Raw genomic sequence first — 17,970 nt, 5'->3', positions numbered from 1 at the left:
CTTAATCCAGTATCGTTTTACCTCTACTCTATCCTAGAAATCTAATATGTTCACATGATTCTGAAACCACTCAACAAGAGAATGAATGATGACTAGGCTAAATGTTAGTGCTAATGAACAATCTGCAATTAACCTTGACCAGAAGAAACACTAGTGAAATACTAAATTTACTAGTAAATACTAGCTTTTTAAAAGAATGTCCAACAACCATGGTACCTAATGTATTGTCATATGGCTGTAACATTGAGACAACATATATCATTAAATTTGATCATTTAGGTAATACTAATAAATTACTATTACTCTTAATTTTGGATCATACATGTACCTACATGCACACATACATCTGTACCAGTAACACATCATTCAGAAGAGCTGGCATAGTCCCAGGCTTTCCTCTAAATTCTCATACTTTACCATGCATCAGAATCACTTGGGGAGGCCTTTGTTAACAGACTGCTTGTTCCCACCCCACAGTTTCTGATTCTCTAAGTCTGTGAAGGGACGCAAGAATTTGCATTTCTAACAAATTCCCAGATGACGCTGACGGTCCAGGGACCACACTTTGGGAACCACTACTCTAAGTGAACTGTGATTCTCAGAAGCTACAGAAAGAGAGGACAGAGAGAGAGAGAGAGGGAGAGAGAGAGAGATAGGGTGGTGGGGGGGGTGGGGGGCATTGAGATTAAGCTAATAGGCAGTTCTGGGGAAAAAGGCAGAGGAGAAAAGTGAATTCAGATATTTCCCTCCTTCCTAATACCTGCCCTTTATCTTGCTGGTTAGTAAAGACTAAAGTATCAACAAAGGCTTCTCAAATGACAACTAACTTGGCCAAAACACAAACCTTTTCATGCTTAAAAGGTTAGATAGATTGTTCCCATTAAAAGTTTTAGAAAAATAATATTGCCAGAAACTCTTCAGCCTTTCAATACCCCTAGGTGGGACTACTTTCAAGAAGACACTGACGAGGCAGAGAAAGCTAACTGATGAGTTTTCTATATTAAAAAAAAAGTTAATGTTCACCAGTAAAACACGGGTGAGCAATGACAATCAACAAGCAACTCCTACAACGTGCAGAAAATCCCCACTACAGAAACAATATGACTATGTTTGGAATTTGTCACGCAAGGATTAAAATTTTATTTAAATATGTTTTTTCTTTTTAAGTTACTGAGCCATATAAAGGAAAATATTAATTTTATTAGAATTTGAACAAATGCTGCACAAAGAAAACATTTTAACAAAATAGTATGGTGGCATAAACAAAAAAGAAAACAGCCAAAGACGTGTAAAAGAAATAAAAGGTAGAAAATGTTAAATATCTCATGATCCAGTGTGGAAACATGGAGTCTAAACTTAAAAAACAAGGATTTTAAAAAAGCACAACCATAAAACAAAAAGTTAATGTTTGTGCTATCCTAACCAGACACATTCTTCAGCAAAACTTTAAAAGGCAGAGTTATATTTTACAGTATTTGTATCTTATTTCTGACTTTTTCACAGAAAGAGACTGTTTATGTAAATTCAAATCTCACAGTTGAAATAGTTGGTTTAAGCACTAAGAAATAAATATTCTTCTAATTAAAATGACAGGTGAGGCAAAACAATTGATTAGTCTTTAACGCTGTGCTTTTCAACTGTAATGAGGCCTTGATCCAACCAAAACAAGTCTTAAAGCAATTCAGAATTCTTTTGTAATGCCCAAGGAACGGCTCTGCCCTGCCCGATTGCCATACATGGGAATCAAGAACCTAGTTAATAGAGCATTCTCAGGGACAAATGTAGGAAGAGAAGACAAAATAGTTTTGAAGTTTTTTTAGCAAAGTAACTTGTAACCATTTCAGACTACCAAATGCCACAAGTTACCTAAATTATTTAAGTACAAGTCTCCATTTTTGCAATTTATTTCTTAATACTGATATACTCATTTTTCTAAACTGACCATATCAGGTTAATAACAGTATAAATCAATTTGAAAACTATAATAAAATACCTCAAGAATAGGTCTTTGAATATCTTTCTGTTGTATTTTGGTTTTACACAAAGATGCAATTCTTACTTTTTTGGTAGAGAAATCTATGGAATATTAACCTGCAAATGTTTTAAAGAGACTGTCAACCAAGACAGGTTTCTGCGTTTCATGATTGTCATCTTACAAAGATAGCAAGTGTCACATTTTAAAATGTCTTAAAACAACATAATTGTGATTTTTATAAACATCAAAAGGCAAAAATTTTAAACACTTGTGATAAAAAATTAAGCCCTTTGCATTCTGAATATCTGAAATTTATTCACGGAATATGCCCAATTCAATTCAAACTTAAGATGAGGTATACAGTCATCTCTCAGGATCTGCAGAAGATTGGTTCCAGGACCCCGCTACGGTCCCAAAAGTCACAGATGTTCAAGTCCCTTACATAAAATGGCATAGTATTTGCACATAACCTACGCATACTTCCCATATACTGGAAATCATCTCTAGATTATTTATAGTACCTAATGCAATATAAACGCTATGTAAGTAATTGTAAATATAATGTAAGTGCCATATAAATAGTCGAAGATGAGTGGCAAATTCAAGTTTTGCTTTTTGAAATTTCATGGAATTTTTTTTTCAAATATTTTCCATCCTTTGGTTGAATCCATGGATTTGGAATCTGCAGATATGAAGGGCGAACTGTATTTTCTTCTCTCCAAATATCAAATACCTAGCAAATATATAATACCATATACAGTTTCAAATTAAAGTAAATTCACAGGGTTCTTTTGTTGATTTTGCTTTAACCTGTCACGTAACAAAACACACTGCCATGAGTCTCTGGATGTGGCATCTAACCAAAAAAAAGCTGCATATGGTCAACTCTCTGTATGAGAGTTGTAAATATGTAAGGTGAAAACATTTTTGTGGACTATTTTTAAAACATGATAAATGGCATTATCAACATTACTCATGATTTTAAATATTATGTATATATTAGAGATCATCTACATATCAACAATTATATAAGGGGAGAACTAGAAAATAAAAACTTTATAATGGTCTTATGCAGTGTTTAAGCAATTGAATGTTTTCTGAATCTGAAAAGCCTATGATGTAAAAATTAGAATCAAAGTTTTGATTTTTGAATGCATAGGTTATAACCCACGGAAAATGAGGAATAAATGGTTTGGTCAGGATCTTGTTATTTAAGAAACAAAAAATGTAAGAACCAAAATATGCACACCACTAAAAATACTAATTCTGAAAATTATGTAGCTAAAAATTAAATCACCCTGTCCAGCAAGTTCCAAAAAATTCACACATTTCAAACATTAAGGCAACTTTTTTCCAACTAAACAGTACTTTATAAAAATATAGGTCACTTCAAAACATTATATACATAGTGACAATGAATTTAGCTAGCTGTAATCTTTAATACATTAATAAAGTGTCACATATTACCAAGAAATTATACTAGGTGCTTGCATGTATGTGCAAGTGGAATTATAGTATTTAAAGTACAGGTTTTAAAACTGAGCGAAGTGAACGTCCTTCTTTAGTGAGTTCTCGTGTCACACACATACACGGCAATGGGATTGCTTCCTCCCGTTTCTCTACAATATTGTAACTGCATTTCTTCAAGTGGTCAGCCATGCTTAGGATGTCAGCAAATTTCCATTCATTGACAGAACAAAATGCAGTACTGAATCGCCATACCTAGAAGAAAATTCTACTTCAGATTTAAACAAGTCAACTTACAAGAATCAAAACATAATTCTTGCTCTAACTGCATACATTTCTAACTGTTAAGAGAAATATCTAATATAAAGTTTCAAGTAGTTAGCTACAAAACTGGAAGTAGTAATCCATTTGGATACAAATCTGTTTATCAAATATTTGTAAGATAAATCATTCCTATGACATTATAACTTCAATAAATATAATAACCAAAAAGAAAACAAAAGACAAAGCTCAACATTGAAAATCACATCCAACCTGGCTTACTTATTAAGCAATTTTATAAAATATTCAGAGCTACTTCCTAAAATATTGCATATTGTACACCAGGCTTTCATCCCATCCAAATGTCTATATATATATATAGACCTATCCATAGTCTGGAGATATTGACAATACAAGTGTTTTTTTTCCTCCAAGTTTTTCTCTCATTCCTGTTACACCATATGAAGTATACTAAAAAATACTCTAGAATATTTTGTGCCAAGGTACTTTTTCTTTTCATTATTTATAAGTAGTAAACGCACTTAGTAATAACGAGGAACACAAGTGCTTCAATTTGTTCAACATGTTTCTGGAAATTTTTATAGAGCTTTTTGTAAAATGAATCATTTTTTAATTCCATATCATTGTAAAATACATTTCTGGGAAAAATATCTATATGCCATCCCTGTTTTGGTAAAAATAAGAACTGCTTTCCCTTTTGCCCACTCAGCAGCTCCAAGCCCTGAAGCACTGTCACCTTATAGGTCCAGCAATGACTGTTGTTGCCCCCTCTCAGCTTTACAATTTGAAAATATAAAGTTACCTGAACATAGGTAACAAGCAAGACAGGCCCAGGCATCCTAGCTAAGCTAATCAACAAGCAAATGTCTAGAGAACACTGAACCCGTGGCAAACAGCAGATACTCTAGAAAGCAGCTGTGAATTTGAGAGAAGCCCTCAGCACTCATTAGAGCTTCTCAGAAAAGAATGCTATGAATTCTGGGGTGGCCAGATGCCTTCAAATTCTGAACACAATTATTTTTCAGCCAGCAGTAGAATAGTTCAGCACATAAGGTACTTAATCGCTATACTTCTTAAGTTGGTATCAATTACCCTGCATGGAGTCATTTCCCAGATGTCAGTGAAGGCCTGGACAGTAGCTAACAATAGACATTATAGATTACAATTCCCCATAACCACAAAACTATACTAAGAATTAGGAGTTTTTGTTAAGCTTCACAGAATGAATTTGCTGAAAGATTCAATGGTGGCAGACAGTTTCCCTACTTCCACACAGTCAAGAGTGTGGTGAAACCAACTCAGGAAAAAATGGACAGCTCCCATCTCCTGATGACAAGGTTTCTTCGTCATGGGCCAATTTTGCATCCAAGTATACATCAAGTATTTACTTAGTGCCTGCTATATGGGAGGTGCTATGCAAAGCAGTTAATATTTTGGTTCCCAGAGAGTCTCACTTCTCAATGAACTTACAGTCTAATGAAAAAAACTGACAAGTCGTCAGTGAATTTCCAAACAGCATGGTCAGTGCTTCAGTATGAGTACATAGAGTAGGAGGTACATAATAGAACACCAGGAGAACACAGAGCAGTGCACCTCCCTAAGGGCTTCAACAGGGTCGGAGTAGGCTTTCTTGACAAAGTAAGATCTGAAGAGTAAGCAGGATATAGCAATGAGATAATGATCACAACCTCCAGAAATAGGTTCCCAGGGTCTGAATCCACCAACTGGACAAGAGTTACTTAACCTCTCTAAACCACAGTTTCTTCATCCATGAAATAGGGACAGTAGATTAAATACATTAACAAAAGTAAAGTACACACTGCCTAGAACATCTCAAGTGTTCAAATGTAGGTATCAGGGACAGTGTACTCAAACACCTTAAGGCAAGAAGAAAACATCAGAGAACTCTAAGTAAATTCCATGGCTGGAATATAAAGTGACAAAAGGAAACTGAAGAGGTAAGTGAGGACAAGATTATGAAAAGTCTTAAATGTTTCATTAAGGAGTCTGCCTCTACCCCAGGGCAATGGATGGACATTTAAGAAGTTTTCAGGCACTACAGCATAAGAACTGTATTTAAGAAATTATTTATTACTCTACCTCTTCTATAGAGAATATGTTGGAGAGGGACTCAGCTGGAAACAGAAACCCAGTAAGGAAGAGGCTACTGTAGTAACCCAGGAGAGAACTACAGGCGGGACTAACTAGGGAAACCGCAGTAGAAACAGTAAGCAAACCTGAGAGGTTATGAAGAAGGGGAGACAACAGGACTTTGTGATTACCTGGATATGGAAATAAAGGGGGGGGTAAAAAAGGGTCAACCTTAACTCCCAAATTCCTAGTTTAGGCAGCTTCAGAGATGAAAATGCCATTTTCTGAGATTAAGAGGGGTAGAAAAGTGGAGTAGGTTGGACCTGTTGAGTTCGCTGAAGCTGTGACATAATCAAGTGCAGATGTCCACTAGATGCTTGTATATAATGGACTGGAGTTCAGAGGAGAAAATGGCCAGGATATACACACGTAATTTGAATAAATGATGGCAATTCAAACTCTAAGAGTAGATGAGGTTTTCTGCAGCAATAAAATCCCCAGAAAATATTTTACCTCATAGGTCAATACTGGGGGGGGGCAAGGACAAAAACGGGCCATGCTCTGGTGTCTCATCCCAAATGGCAGAAGGACACCAAATCATGTAGAAAATGAAAATACACACATACCCACATATATGCAGCAAGTATGAAATTTTCTACATAAAATAATTAGCATGCTCATTTACTGGTCAAAGCTTCAGGAGAACACAAAAGCAGATGCAGAATTCTGAAAAACTGGAGCAATGAGTGGAAATAAGAGAAAACCTAAGGGTGGTAAAAACAAAGTAGCCAGAAATGTGAACCCTGTTCAACCAATGTGAAGTTTATCAAATTTTTTTCTACTTTATAAAATCAAAGTTTCATATTATAAATGTTCTAAAATGAAAAAACACCTTCAATCAAAGGTATTTGTAATGCCTTCTAGTTTCTATTGGATAGTACCTCAAACAGAAGCTGGGCAAAAGTAAGATATCACAGGAGGAAAATGCTGGAGCCAGGATTTGTTCCCAGTCTCCAGCTCAAGCTTCCAATCTGCAACACTCCCTTGTACTGTACTCAATGCAGAGTCAACAATATCAAATCCTACTGCCCTTATCTCACCTCAGCCTAACACATTTCCACATCCATCCATTTACATTCTCTATACCCCAAACACTCCATTGGTCACTTACTCGGAGTAGATTTTTTTTCATGTCTCCTTATTTAAGTTCTCCCTGTAATAACCAAGTTCTAAGAAAGAAATTGCTAAGAATGGACCAAAACTGCCAATTGCAAGCAGTAAAAAACCTTCTCCTTGCTTCCTCCATTGTCCTATAGTGAAAATGTTTCAGATGGAGCCCAAATTAGAAGGTGGCTAACATGGACTCAAGCAAAGGGAGCTGTTACAGAAGAAGTAACTAGATACAGAACCCCTCAACTGAAGAACTGGAAGTGGCCTCTGTCGTATGACATCAGAATCTAGTTCTAGGATGTCTGCAGTAAACATGTGATTATGACTAACTATTCTTGCTTTCATTATCATTATAAAAAAGTTTGTCATCATACTGAATTATTACGTTTTAAGGATGGTCTATTTTGCAACAAGGTTAATTTTATTAATTCAGCAACAACATTATTAAGTGCCTATTATATGTCAAATAAGGGACTGATACAATTAAATTAAACCAACCTTTTCTTTTATCTGCCATGATGAATTTCCTTCCGGATACTTCCTTTTCCCCCACTGCAGTATGACCATTCCACGAGACTGAAGAAGACTGCCACACACATCCCTCATTAACTTGGATACACACGAGAGCTGGCATAAACTGAAGCCATCAAGAAAGCCTGCAATATGCTGCAGGACTTCAAAAGGAAGACCACTTAGATGGTCACTATGTAATCCCAACACACAGTTTCTAGCAGGCTCCACTAACACTGTAGATACAGATGGCTGAACTCCAAATGACCTCAAATGGCGGTCATGTATAATCTTTGCTCCTTGTGTTGATGGACAAAATCTACGCTGAGAATAGGTACAACCATAATATGCTAAAGGGCACCTCTGTTCCATCCAGCCATTGAGTCCAGCATGAATGTCACCATGCACGTTCTTAAAATGCGATGAAAATTCTTTTCTTCTAAATAATTGTCCACAAACAAATGTAAACATTGGACGCTGCTTGGGTTGGTACCTAGCGACACATTCCAATACTAAATCCAGCCCAAGTGTCTGAAAAGGACTTGGATTTGAAAGCTGTGGGTTGGCATGATCACAAGCTGAAGCTGAAGCTATTTCCCCAACCATTGTATTTGTAGCTAATATGGCAGAAGGAAGTGAAAAAGTCTGAGTCCCAAAGTCGATGTGATAAACATCAACCATGCGGCTATCAGATATACCCCTCCCACCTGGAGAATCTCCTAGACAAAACAGTAATGCTGCTGTGATTAGATCTATTCCTTGGAGACCCATTGGATCTTCTGCAACTTCCAAATCTGATGTGTCTACTGCTTTATCTTCCTTTGGTTTAGACCAACATGAATTAGAAAGAAATTTGAATGAAGGAGGATGGCTGAAAGATAAGACATCCACATTCCTTAGGTCCCCTAAGTCTACTTTTTTCCAACACAAGTCTTCATCGTCATCTGGCATGAGGATATGCTGAACTGTGCCATTAGGCAAAGCATTAGATGGTATTACTTCCCTAACTTGTGCTGCTACTGAAAGTGAACTAGAAGGTTCTGAAGGGCCATCTGATGCTACACATTCTCTATTCGTTAAGTTACTTTGTTTTGAGTCACTATGTAAATTCTGATTCTGCTCAATGACCTGTGTACATATATTTTCCAAAGGAAAGCCATTACAAAGAGCAGAAGTGCCATAAGAACTGGCATCCAAGTCACATAATAAATCACTTGAACCATTTTGTTCAGACTGGGCATTCTGACTTGCGTCATTATGGTCAATCCCACCTACTGCTCCTATCTCATCCTCATAAAGATGGTCCTGGTCTTTCAAGTTTCTGTTCTGTAAGCTTTCTCTGGCATTTTCTTCTTCTTTCATTTCATCTGGGGAAGCACAAAGACTCGTACTTAACATGCCAACGTCTCTTGTGGCGGTATTCAGGATATCTAAAGCAACAGCCAAACTTCTGGTTGTTTCAACAGTAGCTTGGTAAAGTGCACCATAAGAGTCTTCATCAACAGACACCAAACCATTAGTATGTGGTATTTCTGGGACACTTGATTTAACTGAGATCTGTTCTCTAGGTTCTGATACTTTATCAGTTGCTTTTGACATCATGGTGGCTACTTTGAGAGACTCTAAGAGCATCCTTTGGTCTTGAAGGGCCAAGGCCATATCTAATTGTGCCACTTCATCAACATCTCTGCTTAGATTTTCATACGATTTCCGGTCTGCATAACTAACTGGCCATCGGTTCCACTCCATAGTACAGCACACCACACTTGCAGGACACATTTCTAGATGTTCGGCAACTTTATTTCGAGCCATTGTAAATGGACATCCAAAGTCACTATTTAAGCAAGGCACTCGTTCCAATGGACATAAAAGTCGATGCTCATCAGCTTTACAAGAATGGAAAACTGCTCCACAAACCAATGGACAACCTATCAAGTCACAGGAAATCCCAGGCTCTGGTCTGGTCATACACCGTCTACTGACACAATTCACGCAGTGAGAGTGCTGCAGCCCCTCCTCCATAATGGCCAGTCCAGCTCTAGCTACTGAGATGGAAAAGAAAGAAGAAGTTAGGCAAAAAGTGGTCGCTTTTTAAAAACTGTTTTAAGGAAAAACATCAAATCATGAAGGTTTATTGGCTTATATGAGGATGAAATATATAAAATAAACATTTAACAAGTTTATTTGACATATAATCAATCCATCTTGAAACAGCTTAAGCACTTTAATTCAAGAAGTCAGTCAAAAGTTCATTTTTATATACCATGTAACAATCTGCCCAACAGGCCGAACATTTCAAAATATAATACTTAAATTCTAGTATATTGTGTAGTATATAAATTAATGCCCCAAACCAGTTAATGAATATTTAACTTTTAGATTTCAGAGAATGCTTCAGCTTTTACCTTTTTAATTTTAACTAAACTGATTATGATGCGCTCCACATTGCAGAGACCTCATCATATTCCTAAAAGAGAATAATCTGAATTTCATGAATATACTTAACTAAAACCTGATTAGATGTTTTCTTTAATATTCCCTCCAAATACATAAACTTATGTAAGATTTCATCTACCGACCTCTCTTTCTACCTATGCCTTAATAAATTCTACAACAAATAAAGAGAGTAAGCCTTAATTAAAACAAAGAGGGCATTTATCCAAAAAATATAAGTTCTAGCTCCACTTCTGTGGCAGTGGACGAATCACTTCCTTCTGAGGGCCACAGTTTCCATTCATTCATTCAACACCTATTTATTGTTTAACTGCCATGTACCAGACTCTGTGTTTGGTATGGCAACGTGAAGATTAGAAGACATGGTGCCTCCTCTCAAGGAGCTTCAGCAGGAGGTCAGAGATGAAAATAAAATCATGTCACATTTTTATATGATCAATATGACAGGGAAAATCAGTATGGGTGGGGGGTAGAGAAGAGTTCACAGTAGTCTTGAAAGATGAGAAGTCTTAAGCGCAGGAGGGTAGGGTTAGAAACGAAGAGAGGCATTCAATGCTGAAGTAACAGCATATGCAAATACAGAAAAGCAAGAATTCGCAAACATGTTGAGGGAACCTCAAGTTTCCCAGTATTGCTGGATCACAAGGTGAAATGCAAAGTAGCTGTGAGAGATGAGGTGGGACAGGAATAAGAAAAGTTATGGAAAGTGTGTTATACGCTACTCTAAGGAGTTCAGACTTTTAAGCAGTTAGAAACCACTGAGGATTTTAAGCAGAGAAGTAGTACCCACAAAATAACACGAGAGGGTTACAGGTAACTAATGTTCTTTCCTGCTTTTAGCAAGAAAAATTTTATACAAAAAAAGAGAAAGTATTGGCACAATGCACTGATTTACTTATAATTACTTAGCCTATTCAATGTCTTATTTCTATAATCTTCAACTTTATTGGCTTGTTCCTATTAGCAGCAAAAACTTAAAAGACTATTTCATCTTTAAAAACATATATAATAAAGCAATATCCCCCTTTTGCTGTTTTTTTTCCTTTTCAGTCAAGCTTTCAAAAGAAAAACAACAAACAAACCCCGTTAACTTCCCATATACTCTTCAGCCCTCTAATGTGTGTTTACTCTTACCACCACTCATTAAAACCGCTCTATGGAGATCCTCAATGCTAAATCCAAAGGGCATTTTTTCCAGACCTCATCTTCCTTAGCCATTATATCATTTTGTTGACTAATTCCTCCTTTCTGAACTACTATCTTTCTTTAGTTTTTATCGTTTCACATTTCCCTGGTGTTCCCCCTACCTCTTTGGTTATTCCTTAATCTTTTCTTCTAAAATATTACTCTTCTTCAGGGATCCATGGCATTTCTGGTTCATTCTATACATTCTCCCAATTTCTCAAAAGCTTCAATTACCACTTATATGCTAAAAACTCATCTATACCTCCTGCCCAGATCCCTCCTCCAAACTTCAGATCTCTACAGCTGCTTATTTATTATATATCTCTACGTGTATATGGCACAGGCAACTCACCTCAAATTTTTCCAAATTAAATTAATAATAATTTTCTGGATAAGAAGCCGATTCTTAGCCTATTTTCTTCACTTTAGTGCATAAAGACTTGCTAGTTCTCTCACATATTCTCTTCCATAAATTCTATCTTACTTCTAGGTGGCTAATGTAAACTAATTATTCCCCAAATTGCTATTTCTTTTTCTCCAGTCCAGGCTTGATTTTCCTCAAACTCAAACAGCAAAAGTCTATTATTGACAGAGCTTTGTTGATTAAGTAGAAAAGTTCTGAGTTGATATTATGGTGTGAACTGATGCTAGGGACAGAAAAAACAGGGTACACACTTAACAACAAAACTACATTTTAAAACTGTGTTTAAAAATTACAAATGAATTAAATACTTCTGAATGTTTATCCCTATAAATTTTAAAGCTAAAGACAGAACCTATAAATTGAAGATAGACATGCTAAAAAGGGTCAAAATAGAAGAAATGACAGACTAATGATGACATTTGTAAGTTAAGCAAAGAGAAACTTTAATAAGAATCAAGACAAATTTTACTGGGTTATTAGATTGTGAAAACAGCTGTAGCTTTCTTATTTTACAACAACTAGACTGAGTTCATCTCACATGCTGAAGGTTATAAACGTGACTAACAGAGAAACCTAAAAACACAAGCAGTTCCAACAGAAGTGACCAAGGCTCTCAGAACTAGTAGGAACACCTTATGTTACATGCACATCACATGATTATACCAGGCAGAACACATCTCAAAACATGCTTAATTCAAAAGTGTTTAAAATAGCAACTGTTACAAACAACTGAGTTAAATGCAAAACAGCAACAACTTTGAAAGGTAAATAGAAGTAGAGGGCTCTCAAGATTCAAAATAAATACCCTCTTCCACACTATTCCCCCTCTGAATAAAAGAAATGATTAAAAAATAATAGTAATAAAAATAAAAGCACCCACAGCAATGAGTCCACAACATTTATTATTTACTGAAGTAGACTTAAAGGAAAATGGAACACTATGTCCCTACTTTATCCTTCTTTGTAGAATCATGTCAATGTCACTTAATCCTCATAACAACCCAGAGAAAACTGAGGTACAGAGAGGGGAAGTGACTTACCCAAGGTCATCTACCTAGTAAGTGGCAGAGCTAGGATTGAAATCTATATCTCATCAATACATATGGACGATAACAGATATGCTTATAAAGTTTAAGAAAATAAGACAGCACTTCAGTAACTTGGTGATCCAATTTTAAGATGGTATTTGAGGAATGGAGGTTACACAACTTTGCTTGCAGTTTATTCCAACACTTAATCACCCTTGTGGTCAAGAGAGTCTTTTTGGTCCTTTCTAATTATAATAGCACATTACTTTGCTTTGAACGTAAGAGTTTTAAATTATTTTAAAAATAACTTACATTTATAATGCTCAGTATAAACATATGAAATAGTACAAATTTAACCATTCTCAAAACAGCTATACAAAGAAGGAACCAAGTTTAAGTCCATTTTACAATTAAATATATTAAGAAATAAGTTTTTTAAAAATGCAGTAGACAATACCCAAAAAGTATTCTGGGGTACTGTTTCAGAATTTAAAAGTTCCAGATCCACCCTCTTTCAAGATCGCTATTATCAAATTAAATATGCCTCCAAAAAGTATTGCACAATTGCTCACAAATCCTATGAAACGGGTTTAAAATGTCAATCCCTGATTTATCAGCTGAACAGTGACACAGCAGGTCCAGCAGAAAACTTGTTGCTAAAACTGAGGCTTCAAGTTCAAGACGAGCTTAATTTAAAACTCCTCAGTATTAACTTTTTTAAAATAAACTCTCTTGAAAAAGAATCTTAACGTTCCAAATAACATATCTATTTACACTTAAAGTTGAATGACTGGAAAAAGTTTCATTAGACTAGAAAATACTGTAAAAGATTAAATGCTTTACAATAGTTTCAATTTTCTCTAACAGAAATTCTAGGCCAACTCATAATCTGTGGCTGACAAGCAATCCATAAAAACAATTTAAGGCATGGCATTTTCACATACAATGAAATGAGACTTTGTCATTTAAGGCTATTTCTAGACAGAAAGATATTGCCCTCAAAAAAGAATTCCTTTATTTTTCCAAATTCATTACAATACATAAGGCGATAAATAAATAAAGCACTGCAAATCAGCACGATTTTAAATATGCTAAATCAAGTCACCCAAATATTCAACACAGCTTTTAAGGCTGTTCTTAATGTCTGCCTCTGCCTCCAAGAGACAAACAGACACACACACACATACACACTCCTTTACTTCCCCAACTGTTACCGCAAATCTTTATCAGCTTAAATGTCACTTTTCCACATACCCAAAGGCAAGGTATGGTATGGATTCTGTATTATACTTATGTGCTCATTACACACTGCATTTTTCCTTGGTAATACTAGTCATAACTTGAAGTAAATCGTTACCCTGTTTAATATCTATCTCCACGGGAAAACTACAAGCTCCACAAAGGAGGCACCATCTCTGTCTCATTCATTCCTGTGTTCCCTGCATTCAAAACTGTGCCTCAATTACAGCTTCACCTATCGAAAAAACATGAATAAATGAAATTATTATAATACAAGAAATAACCAGATGGATTCCAAAACAATTCTTGACTTCATGGAAAACTACATACTTCATAAAAAGACACTTTATAAATCTAGAATTAGTCAACCAGATTGAGTCAAAATTACCTCATTGTATCAGCTACAAAAAGTCAAAATTACTCAAACATTTATTGAGTATCTAGGTGATATGTTCCAGGCATTTTATATGAAATAAGCTAAACTGTCCATCAAAAAAGCAAATTAAAGGGAAAAGTAAATTAAGTAAAATTAATTTCAATATTCCATTGTTTTAAAATCTTAAAAAATAATAGTAATAAAAGTCACAAAAGGAAACATCTACCTGTTTATTGTTGCACTATTTAAATTCCTTAATCAACCCTGCAGTCTGGTTACAGGTTACTGACTATAGAGGCATTAGATTCAAAAAGAAAAACAGAGGTGGAGGTGTCTGCAAGTGTGCAGCTGCCTGAGTATATAGAGGGTGAGGAAAGGAAGCTCAGAAAAGGAAGTGGCGTCAGCCTACTTCCTTAATATTACAATTAATATATTAGATAAAAAAGAATTCCACTGAGACAATAAAATGTTGCTTCAATGTAAGGCTGAAATGGAACTATAGACAGACTTGTTCAACTAGTTAACCATAATCACAAGTAGGTCTATGACTGAAATTTCATACTTAGCAATCACTTTTAATTCCTCCAGAGCAAGTCTCATCCTTCTTGTATAGTTGGAGGTGCTACTGCATAGTAAATACAAACATCTGCTGGCTGATTTACTGATCAGGTGCACTCAGTTTTAAAAACCATAATAAATCTACAACCTCAGTTGGATGTTTTATTTAACTGGTTTAAAAAAGGGGGATGAGGTGCCTAGACAAGATTGAAAATCCAAGATCATTAAACTCCCAACTCAAAGCAGTGCCCTACTGATGAGTCCAAAATGGCTAAATTGGTTACACTGTATACATTCTTTTATTAAATTTTGGTTCTGACTTTTTATTTACAGAATGATGACCTAATTATATGGAATTTTGTTTTCAACTTTTCACCGTTCCATTTATGATATAATCAGAACATACCTCTTCCATTTCTAAATATGGACATGGGTAGCTTATTCCAAAGTGGAAGTCCTAACTACGTGCAATTGTTCTCCACTAAATAAGCAAACAAAATTACTGCAGACTTACATCAGAAATTAAAATAACATATATTAATAAATATTTAATATTCATACCAGAAGCTATTTGAGCTGAGACTCAGATAAAAATAATCCGCCCAAATGGTGGAACTCAGCTTATTAAAAGGGGCAGCATGGCACAGGGGAATATGGGCTTCCAAGGAATCTCAATTTGAGGTGACCTTGAGGTAATTACTGTGCTGTGAAAACAACCTCGTACTCCACAAAAGTCAGCTATAGTATTCGTGTGTCCAGCAAGATACAAACACGCATTCCTCAGAAAACGGACGCACCCCGCTTTACACAACCGCCACATCCGCATGCACAAACCGTTACGTACAATCACTTTTACATCAGGTCATTTATACTTAGGAAGCTGATTAAAAGCAATCATATGAGGAACTACCTGATGCTAACATTACCCACTCTTAAGAAAAAGACATACCCTTTTTGTAAAAGATTTTCACAGATTGGGCTGTAATTAAGAGATGCTCATCTGTATTTAACTATCTAGTTATCTACAGTGTAAAAACCACCAGTCCAAGGTCAATCCCACCTATTTCATCAAAATAAATTTGAAATTAAATAATATTTTATACAGCCTTTTGACTGATGACTTTAATATTGATGAATTCTACAAATACAATGTCATTCCACAGCATGGTAGTCATGGTAACTTAGTTAAAAGATTTATCAAAAACCATACAGAACACCATAAGGCTGATGCCATTAAAAGTCACATTTCAGTAATATATCAAACAGTAAACACATTAAAAAGGTCTATTTTGGTGACCTTAAAGCACCTCTCTAACTATATACATTATCTCAAAATACGTATTATTTTTCTTCAACAGCGTATTTTATTAGGACACTTTGTATATTTTTTTAAAAGTCTCCAATGCTAACCATAGAGAAATACTGGATTGAAATTAAATATCCAGTACACTTGGAATGCATAAAAGTTTGCCTATATCGGAAACTTCGGTTCTCTGGTAACACAAAACTCCACCCACTAACATTTCCAGAATCACACACTAAAAAAAGCTATGTCACCGCATTACACTACCAAATAAAAACAAATTGACAATTTAAAAAGTTAGCAAAACACCATATTATCCCCAATTAAACTTCTGTAGTAAGAAACAGTGACTAAGCATAAAGAACAGTGATTCAGCAAAAACTGCATACTGAAAAACTGAACCCTTAGAAAAACCCTCATCTTACATTTTATGCTACTCTTTTCCCTTCTGCCCGTCAACAACTTTGGAAAAGCTTAATAAATATGAGCAAATACAAAATTCTGTTAATATAATTCACTAGGTCTCTAAACGACACAAAACTGTATTGAAATGTAGCAAATAGAAATTAAAAGCTAAGAAAGCTTGGGGTTTTGTATTTACAGTTTTAAGTTAATCTACAATGATTACCAGCATGCCCATAAATAACTTCATCTTGGATCCCAGTCAACAAAGTAATTTTGGAATAAAAGGTCAATTCCTTCCCAAGCATCTTTTATCCGAGACTTACGACATGGCTCAGAAAGAAAAACAAGACACAGGGAGAGGGGAATGGAGTACCAGAACCATGGTAAACAACACGCTGTTCTGTCTCTATTCTCTAAATACACGTGTAAAAAACATACTCAAAGGAGATTAAATTCAACGTGCACTCTACGGCCCCCTTCGAAGCAGTGCACTTCCACGAGACAGGACACAAATAACTTGTAAATGGTCACACGCCTCAGATCTATAAAATCAGGATGTTTCTCTTTAATAGGGACTGAGGCTAAGACTAAGATCCTCTCACTTCCATGAATGGAAAAGTTACCAACTTCACTCATTCCGTGGAGACAGTTGATGATGCCTCCCAAGCTTACTTTAACCCGTCTGTCCCCAAACAAAGCAAGTTTCTAAAGGGCAAAAGGAAAGAGAAGCCAGGTTTTCGAGGTTCCTGGGGCTCCCTAAGTTTAACTCCGGCGTCACCCCTCCCCAACACACAGACACGCGAGCCCGGGTGCCACTGGGGTCGGCCCTCGGGGCCTGGGTCGCCATTTGCTGGAGGCCTCCACGGCGGGCCGGGCAGCGGGCTGGGCGCGGACGCCCACACCGCCGACTTCCTCTCGGCGCCCGGACGGGGTCGCGTTTGCTCCGCCCCAGGCCCGGCCCGCCGGCCCCACGGCCGCCTGCGCCCCGGCCGCGGGCCTCGCACTGCCCGGCCACCGCCTCTGGCCCCGGCGCAGCCCGGACGGCGCCGGCCTCCCGGGCGGGCCTCCCCGACACTCACCGGCCGGCCCGGCCGAACCGCGGCCCAGACCCTGGCTGCCGTGGCCGCCGTGCCCGGCTGCTCCCCGCTGTCCCGGCGCCGCTCCGCGCCCCACACCCCCGTGCAACCCGCCTCCTGCTCGCCTTTCTGCCCAGCCGGGCCGCCGCCTTTTCCCTCCCCTGTCTTCCTCCTCCTCCTCCTCCTGCAGCTCCTCGGCCTGCTCTCCCGGTGGCGGTCCTCCCCCCCCTCCCCACCCCGCCCAGCTCTGCCCCGCCCACCCGGCCGGGCCCCGGGGCCCGTGGCAAGCCGGGCGGAGACGCGCACGCCGAGCCCGAAGGAGACGCTCACGCCGAGCTCAGCGGGGACGCGCACGCCGCCCACCGACACTCCCCCGCCTCCCCGGAAGGGAAGTGACTGAGAGTCAGGTCCAGAGAAGTGTAGTCTC

At 37.4% G+C, this 17,970-nt stretch overlaps 1 protein-coding gene across 4 annotated transcripts; it reads right to left on the bottom strand.

The window, feature by feature from the left end:
* Window positions 1-1,572: 1,572 nt before the first annotated feature.
* On the bottom strand, window positions 1,573-17,686 carry FBXO30 (F-box protein 30). 4 transcript variants are annotated; one of them, XM_027084236.1, is made up of 3 exons: window positions 17,547-17,686; window positions 7,484-9,540; window positions 1,573-2,708 (listed from the first exon to the last, which is right to left on the bottom strand). In XM_027084236.1, the coding sequence occupies exons 2-3, from the start codon at window positions 9,515-9,517 to the stop codon at window positions 2,577-2,579; spliced, it is 2,166 nt and encodes a 721-aa protein (XP_026940037.1). In that variant the 5' UTR covers window positions 9,518-9,540; window positions 17,547-17,686; the 3' UTR covers window positions 1,573-2,576. The 4 variants fall into 4 exon arrangements, with proteins under 4 accessions (XP_026940037.1, XP_026940012.1, XP_026940028.1 ...); XM_027084211.1 differs by having other exon boundaries at window positions 2,607-3,697; window positions 17,547-17,681; XM_027084227.1 differs by having other exon boundaries at window positions 2,607-3,697; window positions 7,484-9,537; window positions 17,547-17,681.
* Window positions 17,687-17,970: the final 284 nt, after the last annotated feature.

This window comes from Aethalodelphis obliquidens, unplaced genomic scaffold (genome assembly GCF_003676395.1).
Source record: "Aethalodelphis obliquidens isolate GAN/ISIS:26980383/991018 unplaced genomic scaffold, ASM367639v1 scaffold3, whole genome shotgun sequence".
Classification (NCBI taxonomy): domain Eukaryota; kingdom Metazoa; phylum Chordata; class Mammalia; order Artiodactyla; family Delphinidae; genus Aethalodelphis; species Aethalodelphis obliquidens.
This window is presented reverse-complemented; position numbering and strand designations above follow the sequence as displayed.

Coding starts and splice junctions, on each gene's coding strand:
- FBXO30 (XM_027084211.1), bottom strand. CDS start 9,517: ATGGAGGAGGGGCTGCAGCACTCTCACTGCGTGAATTGTGTCAGTAGA. Junction 3,698..7,483: donor CATGGCAGATAAAAGAAAAG/GTTGGTTTAATT, acceptor ATTTTCTTCTAG/GTATGGCGATTCAGTACTGC.